A 22012-nucleotide genomic window follows, 5' to 3' on the forward strand; every position below is an offset into this window, starting at 1 on the left:
AAAAGCACAGACACTCACACATCAGCTTCTGCCTCCAAACTGAGAATAAAAACTGAAAGGGAGACTGGAGGGGGCAAGACAGGAATGACAGGATTTCAAGGCCTTGGGCCAAGGACCTCAGCTGCCCTTTGGGGATGTCAAAGACGACCACTTTGGGGGCTTTTCAGGAGTGTTTGACATTTTTGTTCAGTGTTTCAGTCCTGTTACTTCCTTCCATCTTTTTCATGAAACCCCCCATCTCACACGTAAACCAAATTCTGCTTGACCAGCGTGTTCCTGAACAGGTCTATCGATAGCCCTGAGTTTGACCTTCTGGAATTTAGCCAAAAATTTACCAGATTTTATGATACATCAAGTTAAATGTTTAGATTAGAGTGGGGTCTCTTTTAACAAGTAGTTTGTACCAACCATGACTACAAGGAAAGCTGGTCTCCAAGCTATAGAGGAAGCTGAATGGAAACACAGCATCGGCTCTGGAAGCCCACTAAAGACTAGTCAGAGGCTGCTGGCACTGTATGGGTGGTAAATGAAGCACGGGTAAAAAGGGACCGCAGAAAAGATTCCAAAATCACGGCAAGAAAGCTATTCTAAAAACTCCCCCATAGACCAAAATCTTAAAAATGAAGAAAAAATAAGGTTTTTCCCTTCAACTCCATATATACAAATCTATGTTTATATGTGTACACACACGCACACACACACACAGGTACAATATATAGCTAGAAGCGAACACTGCACTAAGATGGGGCCGGCGGAAAGGGCTACCACTTCGACATGCTTTAACCATTCTTCTCAAAGTATCACGTGTACAGGAGTCACCCAGCTGGGCTCGGACCCTGCATTTCTAACAGGCTCCCAGGTGACAAGATGCTGCTAGTCCTGGGACTACCCTCTGAAGAGCAAGGTGCTGGTGCAGTTGTAGTTAGTTTTTCCCGTCTGTCCCTGGTGCAGCTCCACACATGGGGCTGCCTCACCCTTTGCCAGATTCTGAATGGGGCATGGGATGAGGGAGTTCCAGGTGATAACTGTCAAGTCAGTAAGAACAGTTCAGGTTGGGGTGGCTGGAGGGGGGAACAGGGAAGGAGAGGGGTTCTGGGAGCTTGCTCTGCTGAGTAAGCCAAGCTCTACATGGAGCAGGCAGCCAGCAGCAAGCCGACCGCCTTTTTCTTCATGGTAGCTCTCTCCTGCTGCCGGAGCAGTTTCTGCCCCTCCTTGGTGACGGCAGAGCACAGGCCACAAAGATGCACAGGCCCTTAGTTAATCCTGGTGCTCCCCCTACCACAGAGCCACCAACGCGGCCAACCACAGGTTTGTTAGGTGTCATTTACCCAGTAAGCACGTGCTCCTGCCTGGAAGGCTCCTCTGAGCAGAAACCAATCAGCATGTGCCTTGCGGTTATCGGTAGGCCACCTGTCATTTGGTCCTCAGTGTGTCTGAAGCTGTCCCATGGCAGGGGTCCTATTGGACCCACCAGGCCGTTGGTGAGAGTTTGACTTGGAGATCCACTGCTGTTTCTCTGCCCGCTTCTCTTTTACAACTTACCTGGTTATAAGCTAGCTAAACTATGGCCCTGGTGTAGGCGCAGGTTCACCCCCCTGCCCAAGTAACACTTCAGCCCCCACATCATGGAGCCCAGCTTCTCCAGTGGCTGCCAGCCCTGCGCTAGCATCAGCCTCTCCGGGGACTTTGGCGACCCCAAGATTTGTCCCAGCTCAGTTCAGAACTGACCAAGCCATCTTCTTCTCATTCTCTCTTTGCTCTAGATAATAGTGTCAGTGAATCACCAGACTCACTTCACACCTGACCCTTCTTCAACACCACAGAAGCGCAGCTGTGGTTAACAAGATGACGCCTTTGTCAGGCTTCCAGTGACTCTTGGGGAAACTTAACAACCTCCCACATTCTATATCCATCTACTTATTTATGTTTTCTCCAAGAGGGGCCGTTCCCAGATCCTCACGCAGGCCCCTGGCAACTACGCAGGCCCCTGTGCTCTGTTTTGATGTCAGGAACAAAGTACATGATTTCATGGCTCCCGCAGACCCCTCAAGCCCCTCTGCTGGTCCTGTCTGCCACCACCATCAACTGGCAAGACTACCACCTCCAGGCAAAGTGGGAGCACGCTCTCTGTGCCTAAAAATGGATTAGGAGAGGAGGGCTCTTTCCCAGAATGTGCCATTGACTGGGCTGGTGGCAAATTTCCCAGGGACTCAGAGATGTGCAACTGCCCTCAGGTCTTTGGAATTTTCCATCGGCAATGGGCAGTGGATGAATAAGGATTTCAGGCATGAAACCAAATACCTTGGGAGAATGTGGGCATGTGTAAGCCACAACAAAATACCATAAACTGGGTGGCTTATCAACAATAGAAATTTATTTCTCACAGTTGTAGAGGCTGGAAGTCCAAGATCAAGGTGCCAGCACAGTGGGGTTCTAGTGAAGGCCCTTTCCTGGGTTGCAGAGGCTGCTTTCTCGTTGTTTCCTCATATGGCCAAAAGACAGATACTTAGCTCTCTAACCTCTTCTTACAAGGGCACTAATCCCATTCATGAGGGCTCCACCCTCTTGAGCTAATTACTGCTCAAAGGCCCCACCTCCATGTACCATCACTCTGGGGATTAAATTTCAACATATGAATTGTGGGGGACACAAACATTCCATCTATAACAGAGCACTCCATCTGTGGAGAAATTTGCATCTTACCACACCTCTGCCACCTCCCACAGTACTTACAAAACCCCAGTCATGTAAGCAAAAACTGTCTTTCCTAGTAAGGGTAAATCCAGTTACCAGAAGAGCCACATGGGGAGGGCTTGGCCTCAGCACGAGATCAGTTCAGTTGTATAAAAGGCACCACGCCACAGGAAAGGGAGGCCGTCTGCAAAATGAGGCTGAGATGACTTTGGACATCCCTTCCAGCTCTGAGAACCAGGAGAAAAGCCACTTACAAGGAGCTGCCAGAAGCTCCGGTAATCTAACGAGAAAACTGGATCTCGTCTAATTCCTGGAATAGTCTGTAATGTAAAGAAGTTCTGAGGGGATTTCAAAATTTGGTTCTTCAGCCAAACTCAATTCACACACCCCCTCATCCCCCCTCCCCGCTCCCGCCCCACCATCTCCTCAAACACCATCTCGAATGACATCATTTCAGGTAAGGAAATCCATCAATAATTAAGGGCAAAGAATTACTGGGGTAGAGACAAACATCCACACAGCTTGTGTAACCTTTCCTATCACAGTAATAAAACTCTGGGAGCAGCAGACATCCCAGATCCAGCTGGATTTCCCATCACGGTGATAACATCCAGCCAATAGCTGCTTGGACTGGCCACTCAGAATGCAGGTGGGAACACATCTGTCTGCCTGCTGAAGAGCTTTTAATGGTTTTCCCTTTGTCTTCCCTCCCAGGCCTGGCCTGGGCAGATTTGGGAAGACTGTGGTCAAGGTACTCTTAAGAACAGTGGCTCTGGGCTTTCCAGTCAAATGGAGGAAGTGTTCTCTCCTCACATTCAATGTGAGTCAGGGGTAAGACTCCAAAGGAAATCACGATAATTTCCCTGCAACTCTTCTTAATGCTGGGCAATGAGAAATCACTCCCTAAGGCAGAGAAGCCATTTAAACAGGGCCACCAGTGACAAAGTTCCCTGCTGTTCTGGACACTGCATCTCCCATTCAGAATCATTCAGCTGGGAGGGACCAGAAGGAAATTCTGTTTTTATTTGTCTGGGGTTGGGGCGGGGGGTGGAGAAAGGAGGAGAAAAAGGAAAGGCACAGCTCTTAGGAAGGACTCATTCAGGGCAACACGGAGCAGGGCTAAGAGATGCTGTGCCAGGTGCAGGCTCCACTGCGGCCACCCCGCAATCCTCCAGAAGTCACAAGTCATTCTAGCTCATCCAAGACTGGAGAAGGAGGGTGGCTTGTAAATTAATGTCAAAGACCTTACAATTTTCAGCAGCACATTTTTAAAAATAATAAGGAAAGTAAACGAGGCCTGGGTGTTTGATACAACTCTGGAATCTGGATAAGGCAGCCGAGCCAGGGATGCTCACACACCTAGGAAATGGCACTCAGAAATCACTCCAAGCACCTCCGCGTGAAACCCAAGAGCCCTAAACACCACTGGCACCACCAATTAAGCTTCTTTCTGGGAGGGGAGCCTGCAGGAGGCCTTAGGAGTTGAGTAGGGATGGAGGGTAAGACCCAGAGAGCCAGAGAGGAGTTCATCTGAAAACCCAGTGTGGGACTTGCTTGCCCTAGAAGCAGCCCTTCCCGTACCTCCTGGGCTGCAAGGGTCCACCCTTTCTGTTCTGTGAGAAAGGTTGACCCATACGTGAACACAACTGCCCTAATTCCAAACTAGAACAAAAGCACCCTTGCCCTCCTCCTGGGATTTCTAACCGGTTATGACATTTGCAGAAATCCTCTCTCCACTGCACCTTCCTTATAAGGCCAGCCCATCTGATGTCTGTGCTGTGCCCGCCGGGTTACGCGACCAGGCAGAGGACTCGGCAGGCTGCCCGGCCGTCCTTGAGGGCTACCTACCTGCTCACACCCTGCCCATGTGCACACCGTGTTCCCTTGTACCATACCGGGCAGCTCATCCTTAACACAGATCACAGACAAATACTTCCCCTCTTCACAAATCTAGATAATGGCTTTCCTTACTTCCTGTTCTGGGATTGAGACAATTCCTTTCAGTTTGAATTGTGTTGACTCCAGTTATGAGAACATTTCCCCCAGAACAGCTGTCCCCTCCCTTTTCCTCCACTCCCCAGACACCTGCCCACCCTCTGCCCATAAGCCACGATCCCCAGGAACAGGACTCTGTCCATGTTCCATACTGCACCCCAGGCGCACGTGTTCCCAGGCACACTTCAAGAGGACATCTTTCCCACATCCACTGCCCTGAACTCATTTGCACAGCGTCACATTCTAGACGGAAACATCCGGAGTGCCTGGATCTAGCTTTTGATGGGTATCTTTATTGGGAGATACCAAGCTTCACCTGTGACCTGCCTGGACCAGGGATCCTACTTGTTACTTCAGGGCACGAGGTGGCCACCTACCTGCCCTCTGTCCTCATAGGACTGAGCAGGAGGACAGAGTCCCTCCTCCAAGTGACATCAGCCAGGGCAGTGCTTCCACAATGGTGGGCTTGGTTCTAGGACGCGAGGGGCGTTTGTGTGGGTCTGAGAACCCAGCTGTGCACCACACACTGTTGCAACTGGGTCTGTCTATGTCTGCAGGTGCACAAGTGTCACCAAACACAGTTCCTGGTTGCCAGGGCATCTGTATTGTTAAACCCCAGCCCCATGTTTCTCTCCACTTGGGAGCGTCTATGTACTCGGTACCTCAGCCCCCTGTGGGCCCTGCCTGTCCCCCTCCTTCTGTTCCTCCCCTTCCATTTCCAGGTCTCCCAGGAGGTGTCAGGTGAGAGATGACAGGACTACGCTTGCCTGTGGTGGCAACTTTCAGGAAGGCTGGGCCTTTCCTCACTTGACTCACCAGCCGTGAGCATATCTGCCTGGTACAGCTGCAAGAAGCACGGAATTCAGGGTGACCTAGAGAGGGGCGAGCTGGAGCCAGGAGAGCAGGATCGTATCTAGCAACACAGCTCAACCCTGAGGGTGGCCTGGAGGGACAGGGTCTGGGAGCAAGAGATGGAAGCAGGAAGGTGGATGAGGCCGAAAGCAACAATAAAAGGTCTAGACCTCATGCTGGTGGCAGCTCCACCCTGGCTGCACCTGGCATCTCCTGGAGAGCTTCCGAGGTGCTCCCTCCCCCAGAGGAGGTGGTTTAACTCATCAGGCTGAGGCTTGGCCACAGGCACTTCCAAGTGCCTCAGAGGCTCCTCTCCTGAGGCTGGGCCCAGATGTCACATCTGCTGGGTTCCCAAGCTTCCATGAAGGCATCATTTTTCAGAGGCCACAGGCAAAGCCAGCTGACCAGAGGAGAGGTAAATTCCAGAATGGAAAGACCCAAGAAAGGGCATATGGAAGTCAGGAAAAACCCCAGGAAGAGCAGGTGGGGAGAGGCGCAGCCCCCGTACAGGTAGTGAGGGCCTGAACATGGGGCGTGGCTCTGGGGCCTGTCTGGAGCTGGAGAGGTCACATGGTTTGGACTGACTCTCAAGGCAGGTGTTGATCTGGCTCAGGCTTATCTAACAGAGCCTCCTAAATCCGACAGAAGCAGAGATTTATTTTCTGCAAGGGAAAGCTCTTTGTTTTTCTGAGTGGGTGGCCGAGTATGCATTATGTGGAGTCCCTCCCCTCTCTCCCCACCCCACCTGGAAGCCCTGTGTTTAGACACCTCCCAGGCACTGTCTTACCTGATTGAGAAGCACACGGGGTTTCCCCAGGCACCAAACAACCAGTTGAGACTTGGTTCTGTGCCCTCCTGGCCTCCAACTGCACTAGGGAGAGCTCTTGTCAATCAAATGTCTCTCCTGGGCCTTATCATGCTGTATTAGACCTACTTTCCCCAAAGCAAAAGGCACTCTAACCAATTTTCATAGAACCATTTACTTTCTTTCTTACACTATAAAAATTCCAAATCATAGCAAACAATATCCTCTAAAAACAATATCCTCTAAAAATCCAATAGACGTATTAGGCACAGTCACTTTAATGCTCTACTAACATCACTACCTAAGCTCTCCTTGATCATTAGGGTGTCACTTGATTTTGTTTTTTATTTTTCTCATGGGCAGTCAGCATGGACCTGAGCTTCTGAGGAGAGTTCTTCCCATGAGCAATCAGGGTTGAGTTTGCCTGAGAAAAATGAATGCTTTGAGCTCTCCCCATTTCTCTCTAAAATCAAATAGTGATAAACATCTTGGACACTGAGGTCCACCACAAGGCATCCTGGTTTCTTGAGGGAAAAAACCTGGGCAGAGTTGGGCCAGCTGGGCTGTTTCCCCTATGTCACTGATTCCATCATAACCAACAACAGCAGCAACTGCGGCCCTCTAAAGTGAAAGAGGTCCATCGAAGACATCTTCTCATGCTCAGGACCATCGCTTTCTCATGGTCACTGTGGGATGAAGAAAGGCACAAAAACAGCCTCATTTTCTGCTGGGTTTCCCAAGCTACCACAACAAGACAGGGAGACAGGTGCCTTCCAAAGCTCACAGTAGGTGAACCAAAAGGTGGGGGGCAGCTGCCTACCTGGCAGCCTTTCATGGGCAAGAAGGTAACTAAGGTCATAGGTGCTCATTTAAAAACCCCAAAGCTGCTGTCAGCAAGGCTGCCCCACAGACCCAGCTTATCCTTCAGGCAGGAACACAGAACAGCCCCTTCCCAGGGTCTCCTCCACGACTGCCATTGGGAATTGCAAATCCTTCAGTTCCTGTCTAAAGCCAGGGCTGGAGTCTTTTCTACCCTACTTCTTTATCAGGGTAGATCATCAGAAAACTGCCAGTCTCACCCACAGTACTTGAGTTTCCTAGGGAAACCCCTGTTGAGGACACATTGGCTTTCTTCAGCCAGCTGTACCATGCCATTTTTTGCCCTCTCTGCCTAGGCTGCTGACAAACTGAAAGCACCTTGGTTTTTGGATATATAACAAGCTCTCTTCTTTATTACCTATATTTTGTAATTTGGATCCTTATTTTAATGGCCCTGTTGCATGGGTATATTATCATACAAGTGATCCCAAATCATTTTAGGTAGAGACTAGAAAGCTTTTTAAAGTAATACTAGTTTCCTAATCTATAAAGTAAAAGCTAAAAATATCTGCCTCACAGGACTGATTCAATAATACAATGAATGCACAGTATCTAACACAGTACCTGGTACATAGCAGGTGCTCAGTAAATGAGATCTGATTTGACTTAAACATCATTACTTTATTGTTAACCTACGTCCAAAGCAGCATTATTGATGTTACCATGGGAAGAGTTTTTCATTTAATTTATAATTTAGAACTTATTTTACTGCAAATTGGATTGGAGCCAGTTCACAGCACCAAATAAATTATTTTTGAACTACAATATTTGAAATAAAACCATGCACACAAACAGATGCTAGAAAGAGGGAGAAAAATTCCAGTACTACAATGAGTTAAATGTTAAAAATGAGCCTTACACTTAGCTTTGTGTTTTCTGAAAGCCAGAGCAAAAATGAAATCACGTTACCTTACGCAACTCTCATCATCTGATAAACGGCATGTGTAGCTCCTACGGAAAGTGACTTTTTCTCCTAACATGGGGATCTGAGGTAAGTGCTCACACTGCTCCTCACAGGAGGTTTATTGAGTACGGAGCAGAAGGGCTGCACCCATGCATGCCCACGTGCAAAGGCACACACACCCACCCTTCAAAAGAGATCTTTACTCTTCAGTATTAATTGGTTAGGAACTGGAGGGTGAGCTCTCTGGGGATTTTCCAGGGTTACACAGAGGGGTGTTGTTTATTGTTTTCTAAAACTTTCACCAAGAAATTTTGTTGGAGAGCATGGACCAGTGGCTCAGGTCCACAGAGAATACCATCCATCGTATCTCAGTTCACACACACTTAAGAAACGTGGAGTTAAATTACTCCTCCCTATTCCAAAATATAGACAGTTTCCAGGTTCGCATCTGTGAAGGAGCCTGGCCAGTGGCTTTCCTGAGACTGCAGGCTGGCCTCTACCTTCCCAAGCCTCCGCAAAGCCTCTCTGGCTGCTCTGAGCCGGGTGACCAGAGGGGTCTGTGGATAGGGAGACTGTGGCTTCATCCTTGAGGGATCTGCTTCCCAACGCTTTCGAATAATCAGAGATGAGAGACTTCTCTGGGAAAACCATAATTGCCCAACTAGGGGCAGGACCAAATGCTATCAGGATTTATTGGCTTTGATTAACAATACAGTGTTTGTTTTTGCAGGTAATTATAGAGTTCAGTAGCAAGCTATAAAGAGTCCTCCAAGAAATTCTAAACAGACTGTAGCTAAAGGCTACTTGTATATGACTGAATCTAATCATTCATCTGCAGACCTCCCGTGTTAAGATGCCAGTGTTTGATCCAGCACAACTGCACAGATCAGGGAGGAACGGCGCTCTGTGGTCTTAATGCCCAAGGAGAAAAGGAAGCCCCTGTGTGCTCACATGCGGAGGTGACTACTGCCATGGGATGCAGCAGTTCACATAAATATACCTCTTCAAAGGTCCACACAACCTGCGCGTTGGGAAATCTTTTGACAACTCTGCATTCTCACAACTGTTAGGGAGTTGATTCCACTGTACTAAGTTGGGCTGGGTGGGGCATTTGATAGTGAGGAGATGTTTGCCAAAGCCATACTCATTTGTACTTTTCTTTCAGCAACCACTATTGGGTGGGGTTTTCTAGTTGGTTTTTTTTTTTTTTGGTTATTGTTTTTTTTTTTAACCAATCTGAGATATGAATACAAATTTGATTACAAATAATTTAAAAAATTATTTTCTAGTAGTGTAGGCAAACTAGTATGGGCAAAGTGTTGTCACCAATATTTCTGAAATACTGTCAAGATGAAATAAATGTGTACGTAGAGATAACTACTTATCTTGCTTCTCTTGGCCAATAACATGTTATTTTCCCCTTAGTCCCAGGAAATACACATAAGATTATTTTCATTCTCTGTACTCACATCATGATAGCCAACAGGTACAGAAAAGTCAACAACAAACCCATCTACAGGAGTGAAAAAAATTAAAATGGGACCAGATAAACAAAGCAAGGTAAAAACATCAAGCCACAGATATGGCTAATACTAGGGGAAAACAACTGCTTTTGTACTCCTTATTCATTGCCTCTACTCTTGCAGAAGCTTGAGTTCACCTTTAGGGTTCCAGGCATCTTACTATCTCGGGCACTGGGAAAACTTTACAATATACATTTTTCCCCGAGAACTAGATTTCCATTTAATTTTGTTCTCTTCGGTCCAATATAAATTTTTCCATTGTTTTGCATGCTTTGGCCTCCTCAATTTATTTATTTAAAGTTCTTAAGCAGTCATATCACAATGTTTCCTTCAGAGAAACATAAAACAGACACCTACTCCAGGAGAAAGAGTAAACCCTCAGGCCACAGTTTGAGAGTCAGCTGGTTTTCTGCCCCCTGAGACTTCCTGCAGGTGATCTCAGCCTTGGGCCAGCCATTCAACCCCTCGGACCTTCTTTTTCCTCACCTAAAAAAAAACAGGAGGCTGCCTCGGATTCCCTCCACATCATCTTTGGGCTCTAAGGCTCTGTGGTTCTTTCCTCCTCAAGGGAAGAACTTCCATATGCAAAGGCAATAGCTGATGATTCTTTAAACTAAGACACTGACATTCTACCTTCAGAAAGTTGGACTTTGTTTGAAACTGGCTGAAAAAAAAACAAGCACCCAGAAATTCAATAGCACAAAGATAAATCCCATTATTTGAACAGCATATTTAGAGTGAATCAAGATCATGGTGGTCCGGGAAAGGGGATACAACTCACTACAACACTGAGAAAATCTCTTCCCTTTACAGCGTGTGCTTTAAGAACAGACTTAAAGCAAACATCAAATAAGCACTTCCACTCTCAGAGACAGTCTGTTCTGTGATCTCTTGGGTTCCCTGAAGGGTTGGGACCCAGGCTTGCTGGCCTAGGTCCTTACTCTAGAGGAAGTAAAGGCATTCAGCAGCACTGTTTTGGAACTTCCAGAATCTGAGTGAAAAAAATATGTATTCAGAAAAGCATTTAAAGAGGCAGAACAATCCAGAGTCTGATACTTACTTGTGGCCCAGCTCATGAGCGATGGTAAAGGCCAAATTGAGGCCATTGTCTTCGGCAAGCACACATTTCCTCTTAGCACTGCACACACCTCCTAAGTAAGCAATTCCTGCAGCAGAGACACAAAACACATCCTCTTCAGAATGTGCGAGGCCCTGACCTCGCAGGGCAAATCCACATGGTCAACATCACACATCATCAAGAGGGGCAAACGGGGGCGAGGATGACCATGGGACTGGACCTGTCATTCCAGAGCTCATATGGAGACTGGCTGGTGTGTGATGCTTTCGTATTCGCCTAATAATAATAATAATAATAATAATAATAATAATAATAATAATAGTATTAACAACCACAAACATCTCTCAAGCATTTAACATACGTCAGGCAACGTGCTGAGTGGTTTACACAGATTATCTAATGAAGTCCTCGTTACCCGGGATGGAGGCAACAGAGAAACTGGGGTTCAGAGAGAAAAGGTAACTTTCCCAAGGTCACCTGGACTGGCACCTCGTGCTGGGATGCTGAGCCAGACCTGTCCAAATTCAGCATCCAGGGCTGGGACCAGGTGAGGCCAAAAAGTCGAGGCACCCAGTGCACAAGGTTCAAGGAGGGTCTCCCTCTCAGGAGCCGACCCTGAGAAGGATGGAGGGCCTCCTCAAATTTCACATCCTGGGCACCTCCTTCTCTCACCCAGTCCCGGCCTTATTAGGGTTAATGCTCTCAGCGGGTGAGCTCGGATCGGGACCGGGACTCACAGAGAGCAGGCCACGGAAGGTGCAGAATGTTCAGAAAAATGTTTCAGGAGCCCTGAGGAGGACGAGACCGGGGCCCAGGAGCAACGAAAGACGCTGGAAGAGTACGGGCCTGGAAGCCATTCGGGAGGATGGGTCCCACGGCCCAACTCCCTCAACTCTGCACAAACATGACGGGGCCCAAGGACCTTCCCTGAGACGGGAAGATGAAGGCAACCAGGGGTGGGTACCAGACTCAGGAAAATGGTGTGAGCAAGGGGGCTGGGTACAGAGGACAGGAGGCTGCCAGCCTCTGGTGGACGATGGCAGTGCTCCAGGGGAGAGAGATTATTACGGCAGAGAGGCGCGTGTGAACAGGATGGGGGCCTTGGACGGACCAGGCACAGCTGAAGAACGCTGGGCATCAGCTGTGCACAGGCCACACGTCTCCAGGCTGACACTCCAGGGCTGATACTGCCCACGGCAGCTCTCCACACTCCCTCTTAGCTCTGCACCCAGGAAGGATATCACCACGACCCCATCCAGGAACCCCCAGGACATATCTCAACAAAAGCCAGAGTCCATGGACCCCAAAGGGCTTGGGATGGAACTTGAGTACTGGTGGCGTCTGACTCCTCACTATACCCTGTGAAATGAATGAGTGGCTGGTGGCACAGGGGGCCATATGCCTGAGCAGGCTCAGTGCTGCCCTCGCTGTGAGCTCACAAGGGGTGTGGGGCGGGCAGTGGCTCTGCTGGCCCGGCAGCCAGGTGTGCACTGGCTATTGGTGCCTGGTGACCAGGTGGATAGGGACTCTGCCCGCCAGCCCTGTGCCTTGGAAGGGCTGTGGCCACCCGAGTGAGGGCACCTGTTCTCCACCAAGAGACACTACCCACTGCCAGGCTGCACGCTGCTCCCTTTCACTAATGTGCCGGAAGTATATCAGAAGCTGACAGCGGCCCTGCAGGCACAGGAGCCGGGGAGGGAAGGAGCTGGCAGAGGAGAATGAACAGGGGGATTAACTAATTACAAAGGAACCTCCCTCCCTGCTCCCAAAGACCTAAACCAACATCCTATTTGTTGACATCAATATCAAGCTGGGGCGGACCTCAGCCACACACAGGGCACTCCCCCGCAACCCCTGCAAGGGGCAGACAAGCTTGCACACCCCGGCTCAAGGGCTCAACTCACACTCAGCAAACTGAGCTGGGCACCACAGCACGTTATCTGCTTTTATTTGGAAGCATGCAACACGCTTGGCCAAGGTTGAAGAATTTTTTTTTTTTTTTTTTTTTTTTACAAAAAAGAAAGAAAAAAAGGAAATGTTATTTGGCCTCAAGATGTGTTTTTTTGCATATGGGCATCATAATCCAGCAATGCAGACTATGGGAAGGAGGAAAGACACGATCTGCCCTTTCTGATATCGTTGAGGTCATTATTACGGTTTTGTTTAAAAATGCTTTGTGGGTTGCTGCAGAAAGTCCAGCAGTGAGTAGTCGGAGTGCTTCCACACAGCACTGATGGCATACGCATGCCGCGCGCACACACACACACACTCAAACGCACACCCAGCCATACCCAGCCTCCTGGGTCAATGAATCAATCAGAAACAATCAGATGCGCTCACCCCGGAGGAGTTGTCTGGTGAGGGGGAAAGAGAGACATCCAAGGCCAGCTGTGCTGAGCTCGCTGTCCCAAAAGCGCCTGCTGAACCAGCAGACTTTAAATGCCACAGAAACACATCCCCTGGCCTCGGCTACACTCGGCACCCGGAACAGGCATCCTGAGTTTCCACTCTAATTGGGTAACATACAACACTAGGGAAACAGCTAAGTAGAAGGCCTTCCAATAATTGCATTTTAATTTTTCCAGGTGCATATGATTTTTTTTCTTACTAGAAAACAAAGCATTAGTTTATTTATAAGAAATGCTTTCACACAAAGGTGGATTAAGGTCTAGTGCTTTTAAAGGTTTATTCCAATCGTGAATAGCCCAGTCATAAAACCGAGCAAGGCAAAATACGTCAACAAAAATGGCCCAGAAAAATGGAGCACGGGAGCTTGTGTGTTTACGAGTGACGGCGTGAAAATGCTTAGAACTCACAAAACAAAGTCTGGAGAGAATCCCAGATTGTTGTAAAAGTAAGAGCTGCAGGGAATAGATGGTAATTAAACCAGGAGCTGCAGCGGAAAACAAAGCCCACCACTACTCCATGTTTTCTGGAAAGAAACAGCAGTCTAGAGAGGAGAGTGTGATGGAGACGCAGAGAAACCCCAACTCGTCAGGCTGCAAAGGCACCAACCTGGAAACCCTGCCCAATCCCACCTCAGCACTTGTCTAGAAATGAGGAAAAACCAGTGTTCTCTGCATTGATTTTTTTTCTTTTAATTAAAGAAAGGAAGTCTGTAAACACAGGTTCTGCTAATGTCCATGCTGAAGCTGTGGAAGCAGAGGGACCTTCTTAAGTAACTGGAATTCCCCACACAGATAGCAAGGATTTCTGACCCTAGAGTGGTTCTTTCAATGGTTTCAGTCTTCCATGATTTAAAATTCTCCACCAGAGAAATAAGTGTAGAACTTATTTTTGAAATTTAAAAAAAACATCAATTCCACATGTTTTCAGAGCTCCTTGGAACAAAAGCGAAGCAGAAAGGCAATTGGCATTTATTACGGTTCTCTTCACAGGCAAGCGCTGCTCTGCATGCTTGGTCCTCCCTTATTTGGAAGGTATTACTGGCCCCACTTTACAGACAGGGAAATGAAGGCTCAGCATCCAGTTATGTAGCTGATCAGGGCCCAGACTTGGGTACAAATGTAGGGTTATCTTTCTCCAACACCCATGCTCCCCCAGGCAAACCCTGGGCCTCCTGCACCAAAGCTTTGGTAACCAGCGAAGACGATAAGCTTGGAGGATTTAGAAGATTTTTGTAAATCGTCACGTGTGTTTATGCTGAGATGTGGGTGGGATACAGTAAAGGTTTCATGTGTTTAAGTCCAAATGTTTTTAATCCTAAAGATAAAAAGACTCGAGGGATATGTGCAGCCACATTAACAGTAGTTACCTCTAGGGCATGGTGAAGTCATTACAGATCTTTAAATTTTTTCTTCTTTTTTTGGCTTAAACCTAGTACATTGAATGTGTACTTGCTATGAAAGTTAAAGTTACTGGTTATATTTCATTTATTCAAGGTGACATATAGCAGAGGCCAAGGTGAGAGACTAATTAAAAAAAAATAACAACAACAAAAACCCTCCGGATTTTGATTCTGAGTGTACAGCCCTTAAGGCAGCAGATAATGAAGGAAGTTTATAGTCAACACATAATTGAGTGTGTGCTTGTATCCTAAGGGCAACTCTCTCCACCTCTACTATAACCCTGGCACAGATTAGGGAAGCAAAAGTCTGAAACACTGGAGGTAGAAATGAAGGGCTGTAAAGTGTTTTTCTGATGCCTGAAGAAGTATATTTAATTCATCCCAAAGCAGATCACATCCACCAGAGCCTCCTGACCCACCTTCCCAGGCAAATCAACTCAGTGTGGACACTCTCTCTTATCCATTCTTTTCTTTTTCTTGGTAGGAGCACAAGCTTGGGGAACAAATTGGGTGAGGAGGTTTAATTATTTTCTTTTTTAGTAGAAAAGTATGTGGTGTAAGCACATAATTCTTAAATTCAGAGTTGACCATATGATCCTTTCTAGATTTAAGGAATAAACAACACCCAACTGTATAAACTCTGGTTTATCCAGCAAATTGTCTGTGTAAACAGTTTACAGCTGTTGGCCCTGTTGCCCATTACTCAGACCTTCTCAGGCTCTGCCTCTGAGAGAGACAGTCAAATTTCTTCCACCAGCTGCTCAACAAGCCAACACCATCATGGTTATCACTGGCACACCACGCTGCCTATTACGAGAAGGCAATTTACATCTATTCTCACGGCAATCACAGTGGTTGAAATTGAGTTTCATATTCAGGCTCATCCACAAGTTCTTGTGCTCTTGGAAACTGACTAAGTGGTTGGAGGTATGATTTGAATTTGTGAACGGCAGTAGAAACAAATGTCTTAGAGCCCAGGATGTGACAAATGAAAAGTAACTACAGTCTATTCTTGTTACTCACGGTACTTAGATTCTAAAAATTCATCATGAACCCTGAATGCTGGAATATAGAACCATTGGTTCTAGGGGAAATACAGGATTTGGTTCCTGTGAGCCTCTGGTCACATTTTGTCAAGTGACACATAACCTTGTTTTATGTGTGTTTCTGTTTAAAGACACCTTACTCAATATATATCGTTGATTCATTAACACTGAACTCAGAGCCAACAGTCCTATAACTCACACCTGAATGAAGCTCATCTAGTATTTTTCTCTGCAAGGCACATGGCAGCCTTCTTGAGCTTCCAAGCACTAAACAGCACTTCAGCACTATCTTTGGAGGCCATTCAAAACAGCAAAATCAACACAAAAAGCATAAAAATACGAAAAACAAGGTGTCAGACCTCAAAAAGGATGTTTATTCACAGCATGAGAGCTGAAACAAGATGGCAAAATACTGCCTTGTTTGATATCTTCTGGGAACGTGCCTGTTGGGTGACTCAAATATTTCACCACTCTGCATGTGTCTGCAAATGACCACAAAAGTGCTGTTAGTATTGATTTTGGAGTTCCAAATAAACTTTAACGAGTAGGTGAATTCACACATGCAGAAACCATGAATGAGTAAAATTAGCTGTATTCTCAAAAATCATGTCCTATTCTCAGGTACAATGAAGTCTTTATCAGTTGCAACAAGGAAATTCAATTTTCATTTAAGCTTACATTTCCTATATATCCTGCTTATATTTCCTGACTCTATACTACCTAAATTATTTAACTGACTCAGGCCCTTCTCCTCTGCAATTTTGCTTCTGTGTTCTCTGAGTTCAGTGGTTCACAGGGTCACTGTAAGTCACTAATCCCCTCAAGGATTCTGCACAGAGTGGACAGAGCCCCATATATGCTGAAGGACAGGTATAGTTTCTAACAAATTGGAAAGCATGTTAATGGTAAGGGCAGGAGACGGTGGTCCCACCACTTGGGACTGTGGAGCACTGCTTTCCAGACCAGGCTGTCCATGGCTTTCTGCCCCAGCTCAATGCCTCCATCCCCCAGGGGCATAGCTGGATAATCCCTCCCAGACCCAGCCTTGTCTTAACAATTCCACCGCAAGTAGGACTCCCTGTCTCCCTGCTTCTCTTCTTCTGGGTCCCTTGGGGTCAGTCACAGTGGAAGGAAGATGAGTTAGTCAAGACCTTTGTCCCTACACCATGGACAGGGGAGGGGGCAATGGCATAAAAAGGGTCACTGGTTCCCTCCTTAAACATGGGCACTGCAGAAGCTGCCACTGCAATTCAAAAATGTCCGTGCCTAACACCTATCTAACCGAGAAGAACACTGACAAACTGAAAACTCAGCAACTTACTCAAGGTTAAATGAAGTGGTAAATAGACAAAGCGTGAAGGTAATAGCTTCCAAGTCTGATCATTGAAGGGCTCACATGCTCAGTTTTGAAACTTAGTACCAAGTTAGAGTAATCAAAGCAGTGTGTTACACGCATAAAGATAGACATTTAGATCAACTGAACAGAACCAAGAGTCCAGAAATAAACCTTCGCATTTACAGTCAATTGACTTTTGACAACAGTGCCAAGACCATCCAGTGGGGGGAAAGAAGAGTCTTTTCAACAAATGGTGCTGAAACAAATGGATACCCACATGCAAAAGAATGATGTCAGATACCCTTCTTTAGATCATATACAAAAATGAACTCCAAATGGATTATAGACCTAAACATAAGAGCTAAACCATAAAACTCCTAGAAGAAAACAATTAAATTTCTCTGACCTTGGGGAAGGCAAAGGCTTCTCAGATGTAACACCAAAGGCATGAGTGAGGGAAAAAAATCCCACGTCAGTGTGTTCACCAATGCAGAGAGGCTCCCCCTGCTGCCCCACCCCAAAGGAGAATGGCCGGGTCAGGGCTGGGAGTGAGGTGGGGAGGTGTGAAGTTCCAAGCCAAGCAATGAATGTGCCGATACATCCCCAAGGAAGCTGCCCAGCCATCCCCCCTGCATTATGGTTTCCTGCTAACTGGTAACCATCCCAGCAGCCTCTGTGCCACAGGCTACCTCATGTAGCCAATTCAAATGCCACATGAGTTGCTGCTTTGTGTGTGTGTGTGTGTGTGTGTGTGTGTATGGGGTGGGGGGCAGGTTCTTGATTGTGGTCAGAGCCAGGAAAGACCACGTGTGCTGTGTTGCACTCCCGCTTAGAACAAACATGCCCTCACTCTGGGCGTCCCAGGCATCTCCAGGATCTAGAGCTTTAGGAAGAGATGCCACCCCTGATGAGGGAAGCACACAGAAAGTCCCCACAGAGGACTCAAGGGTAGCTGGGCTAAAGCTGCAGCTCCTACAAGATAAATTGAGTGAGTGAAGTATAAACGGAGCAGTCAATTCCCCCTGGGGTTTACAAATTGGAAGCAAAAAAGTTTATCCCAACGGTTTGCTGCACTCTGTGGAAACCAAAACATACTGGGAGATGGGGAGGGAAGAGAAATAAATAACTGTTGACATTCAACAGGCCACAGCCAGCTTGAGCCAAATGCATGGAGACGTCGTGCAGATTTCCTACCTTCCAGGCAGGATGGCACTTGTGTCTGGGGGGAGGGGATCCCCAGGGAGCAGACAGGAGTCCTCAAATGACCAAGGTGCCGCTCCTTGGAGGGCCTCAGTGGCTTCTGCACCAGGACCAGATGCCCACCAGAAAGGGCCCCCAGCAGGTTCACCTCAGGACATCAAAGGAGGGAGGTCTGTGTGGAGATCCTTGAAACCCTTTTATTTATTTATTATTTATTTATTTATTTTTTTGCGGTACACGGGCCTCTCACTGTTGTGGCCTCTCCCGTTGCAGAGCACAGGCTCCAGACGCGCAGGCTCAGTGGCCATGGCTCATGGGCCCAGCCACTCCGCGGCATGTGGGATCTTCCCGGACTGGGGCACGAACTCGTGCCCCCTGCATCGGCAGGCGGACTCTCAACCACTGCACCACCAGGGAAGCCCGAAACCCTTTTATTTTGACAAATACTTCATGCAGTGTTTCCTAACTGCCTGTACGTTACAGCATCATGCCAGGCACGAGATCCTAAGGTGAACAAAAGCAGTGCAGGCCAAGGGAAAACAGCCCCAAGAATACCATTCCAGCAAGAAGACAGGGAGGCAGGTGGAAAGGTCAGCAGAGACTTTATAAATCAAGCTCAGGGCCTGAAGGATGGGTGCTGGGGTCTCTAAAAGACCCCTGCCCCAGTGACCTGTGTCCAGATCTAGGCTCTTGGGAGAGCAGACAATGGAGACTAGAAATGGAGCTTGCCCTGAGTCCCCTGCTGCTCCCCCGCACCCTCAGTTCTCTGCTCTGGGTCGACTCTCACAGGACAGGACCACCCCCCTCACAGAACCGTGCCCTCATTCTCACTTTTGGTCACTCAGCAAACATTTCTGGGTACACTGGCCATGGCTAGCTCCTCATGTGGGAGCTTGCTGGCAGCACCCGTGAGTGCAGAAGTGATGCAAGCCTTCGAGTTCCATTTCAAAGACCTCTGAATCCCTGAGTGTGCTCCCTGAGCATGAGAGAGGGTAACAGACCCGTCTTCTAGCTTTTGCCATTCTATAGCATGATACCTACCAAGGCTGCTTGGTGTCTGCATCTCGGCAACCTCTCGTGGTGTACATGCACACATGTGGGTTTCTGCATGTGCACACATGAATGTGCATGCCTACACATGGTCCTGGGCAGCCACCACCAGACCGTATTTCTGTAAGTTGGCGCTATGAAGTGGACGTCCACACTCCTACAGTAAGGGACCCTAGTGAAATTTAGAAGTTTTAATACAGTCATATTTTCTCATCAACTTCACCATTTAGCATTTATTTTTGTCAATAATTCACAAAGGAACTTTGCTAGTCCTCCTTCCACAGGTTTAAGACTCCTCTATCTCCCTCTCTCACTATCAAATTTTCCCTTCACTGGGGGTTAGGATGTCCTCCCTCTCCCTTGGGAAAGTTGGGGTTTGGGGAGCGGGGGGCATGGTGTGTTTTCCTTAAAAATTATCTCGGTCATGTGCGATGTGGAAAATGAAACAACTAAGGCTTCCACAGGGCCAGATATCCCAAAAGCATATCTGAGAGTGTATGTAAGTGTGCCCTGCAGACACTCAAGTGCTACCTGGGAAGAGGAGCACTCAGACTGTGATCTTTGAGTCATAATCTCTCTCAACAGTCCTGTCTGAATTAAATTTATAAGAGCAGCCATAGGCAGGGAATGAGGGAAGACCACCAAATCATGACGACAGCTGGAGCTGGGAAGAAGGCAAGGTGGCTGGCAGCTGGTAAGAGTGATGTCATGCATTTTAATCATGCCCATTGTTGTGGACAGCACTGTGTCACCCCCAAACCTCGATGCTGAAGCTCTAACCCCCAGTGTGACCGTGTTTGGAGATGGGGCCTTTAAAGAGGTAATTAAGGTTAAGTGAGGTCATAAGGGTAGGGCTCAAATCCACTATGGGTGTCCTTATAAGAAGAAAAGACATCAGAGCTCTCGCTCTCTCTCCCCCACATACACAGAGCACATATGAGGACACAGTGAGAAGGTGGCCATCTACAAGTCAGGAAGAGAGGCCTCACCAGAAACTAACCCTGATGGCACCCTGATCTTGGATTTCCAGCCTCCAGAACTGAGAGTATAATGTCTATTGTTTAGGCCACCCAGACTGGGTATTTTGTCATGGCCACCTGACCTGACTAGTACACCCAGGGTGTAACCTGGGTACAGACAGAAGTGCCCTGTGTCCCCCTGGCTCACGTGGGTAAACAGACAAGAACAGTGGCCACCAAACTCTCCATCCTCATGTGCTACAGGACACCAGAGCTGCCCAACACACCGTGGGACCAGGCTTGCTGTTTAGAACATAGTTTAATAACAAGAAACTGATCTGGAGAGTTGTACAAGCATGTAGCTGAAAACAGATACGAACACGCTTGGTAGAGAAGTCCCAGTGGGGAGCTCAAAGAGGTGTTGATAGTTCTGTATTTAAAATCACAAAACATCTCAACCAGCTGCATTTGGATGCACGGAGGTGACATCCTCAGCCATTTGGCAACGGGGTGCCATGTGAATTGGAGCTGGGATCCCTGTGTGGGATCCCTGTGGAGACACCTGGGAGAGAAGTGGGAAGACGATGATGTGTCAAATGTAGATGCACATCATTCACAGCACCAGCACCTCTATTTGCAGGGGACTCTTTGGAAATTCCCAGTCCCCACAAAATGTTTTTAAAAAGCTTATAAACATAGCCTTTGAGGGAAGAGTCAGTTTCAAAAGAATTCCAAGGAGGCCCTGGTGAGAGAGACAACTCTCACAAGGAGAACCAACCTTCTGGGTCTTGGTGGGAAACTGTGAGCCTCACCAGGAGCACAGGAGTCCCCCAAATTGCTGTCAAACAAGTGAAAGGGAGCGTTGCTGCTGTTTCTGCTCAGTGACTCTCAATAAAAGCAGAACCAGTAGCAACCAGTATTCTGGGTGTAAAGGGCCAAACTTAGCAAGCCAGGAACACAAACACTGCTGCTCTTTTCACCTTGACTCATTCGAAAATCACAAGAGCACAAAGTTGAAAACACCAAGGGAGCTGTCACTACAAACGTCGAGTTACCTGTGGGAAGAGAGGGGAGGCTGGGGTGGGGCCCAGGGAGAGGCATCCTCATGGCTGATGGAGTGCTTGCCCGGGGGACAGTCACATAGATGTCCACCTTATAAAAATCCACCACGTTATTAAAACGCTCAGTTTATGGTTTCCCCAGAGGGAGTGGACACCAAAGTGGCATGAGTGAGTCTTCCCAGGGGCTGGTACTGTCTGATCACTGGATCTGGGTTCTGGTTACACAGAGAGCTCAGTTTCAAATATTCATTGAGCAGTACACCTAGATATGCTTGTTTTTATGTAAATTATGCTTCCATAAAATTTTAAAATAAAAGAGGTGCACATACAAGTGAAAAAGGAGAGTATGGACCTGACTAAACAATCTGAAATTGGTTAAGATTACTGGCCAATTTAGATGATAGGAGTTTGTCTTGTCTGAGGAGCTAATGTATAACATGGTGACTATGGTTGACAACACTGTATTGTATAATTGAAATTTGTTTAGAGAGTGGAACTTAAAACATGTTCTCATCCACCCCCCACCCCCCAAAGTAAATATGTTAAAAAACTCCATGGGAGGAATCCTTTCACAAATTATCAAGTGGTACACTTTAAATATCTTACAGTTTCATCAATGATAGCTCAATAATGCTGGGAAAGAGAGAGTTTGTCTTAAGAGGATTCAAGGTCTTAGGTTGATCAAATCATAGTCCTATTAATTAGTTAGTTAAAGTGGTATTAACTAGTCAAGATCTGCTTTTATCTGTATCACCAGACTTTACCTGTATTACCTGTATTTCTTAGACCATACGAGCTGGTCTCCTTTACTGTCTTCCTGTC

At 47.3% G+C, this 22012-nt stretch overlaps 1 protein-coding gene across 4 annotated transcripts in view; it reads right to left on the reverse strand.

Annotated features, from left to right (window-relative positions):
• Positions 1–22012, reverse strand: part of ADAMTS17 (ADAM metallopeptidase with thrombospondin type 1 motif 17) — a 354869-nt gene that overhangs the window by 179852 nt on the left and 153005 nt on the right. For all 4 annotated transcript variants that reach the window (XM_060096914.1, XM_060096913.1, XM_060096915.1 and 1 more), the window contains one exon: positions 10713–10818. In XM_060096914.1, coding sequence (XP_059952897.1) covers positions 10713–10818 — 106 coding nt within the window. The remainder of the gene's footprint in view (positions 1–10712; positions 10819–22012) is intronic.

This window comes from Mesoplodon densirostris, chromosome 4 (assembly GCF_025265405.1).
Source record: "Mesoplodon densirostris isolate mMesDen1 chromosome 4, mMesDen1 primary haplotype, whole genome shotgun sequence".
NCBI classification, from domain to species: Eukaryota; Metazoa; Chordata; class Mammalia; order Artiodactyla; family Ziphiidae; genus Mesoplodon; species Mesoplodon densirostris.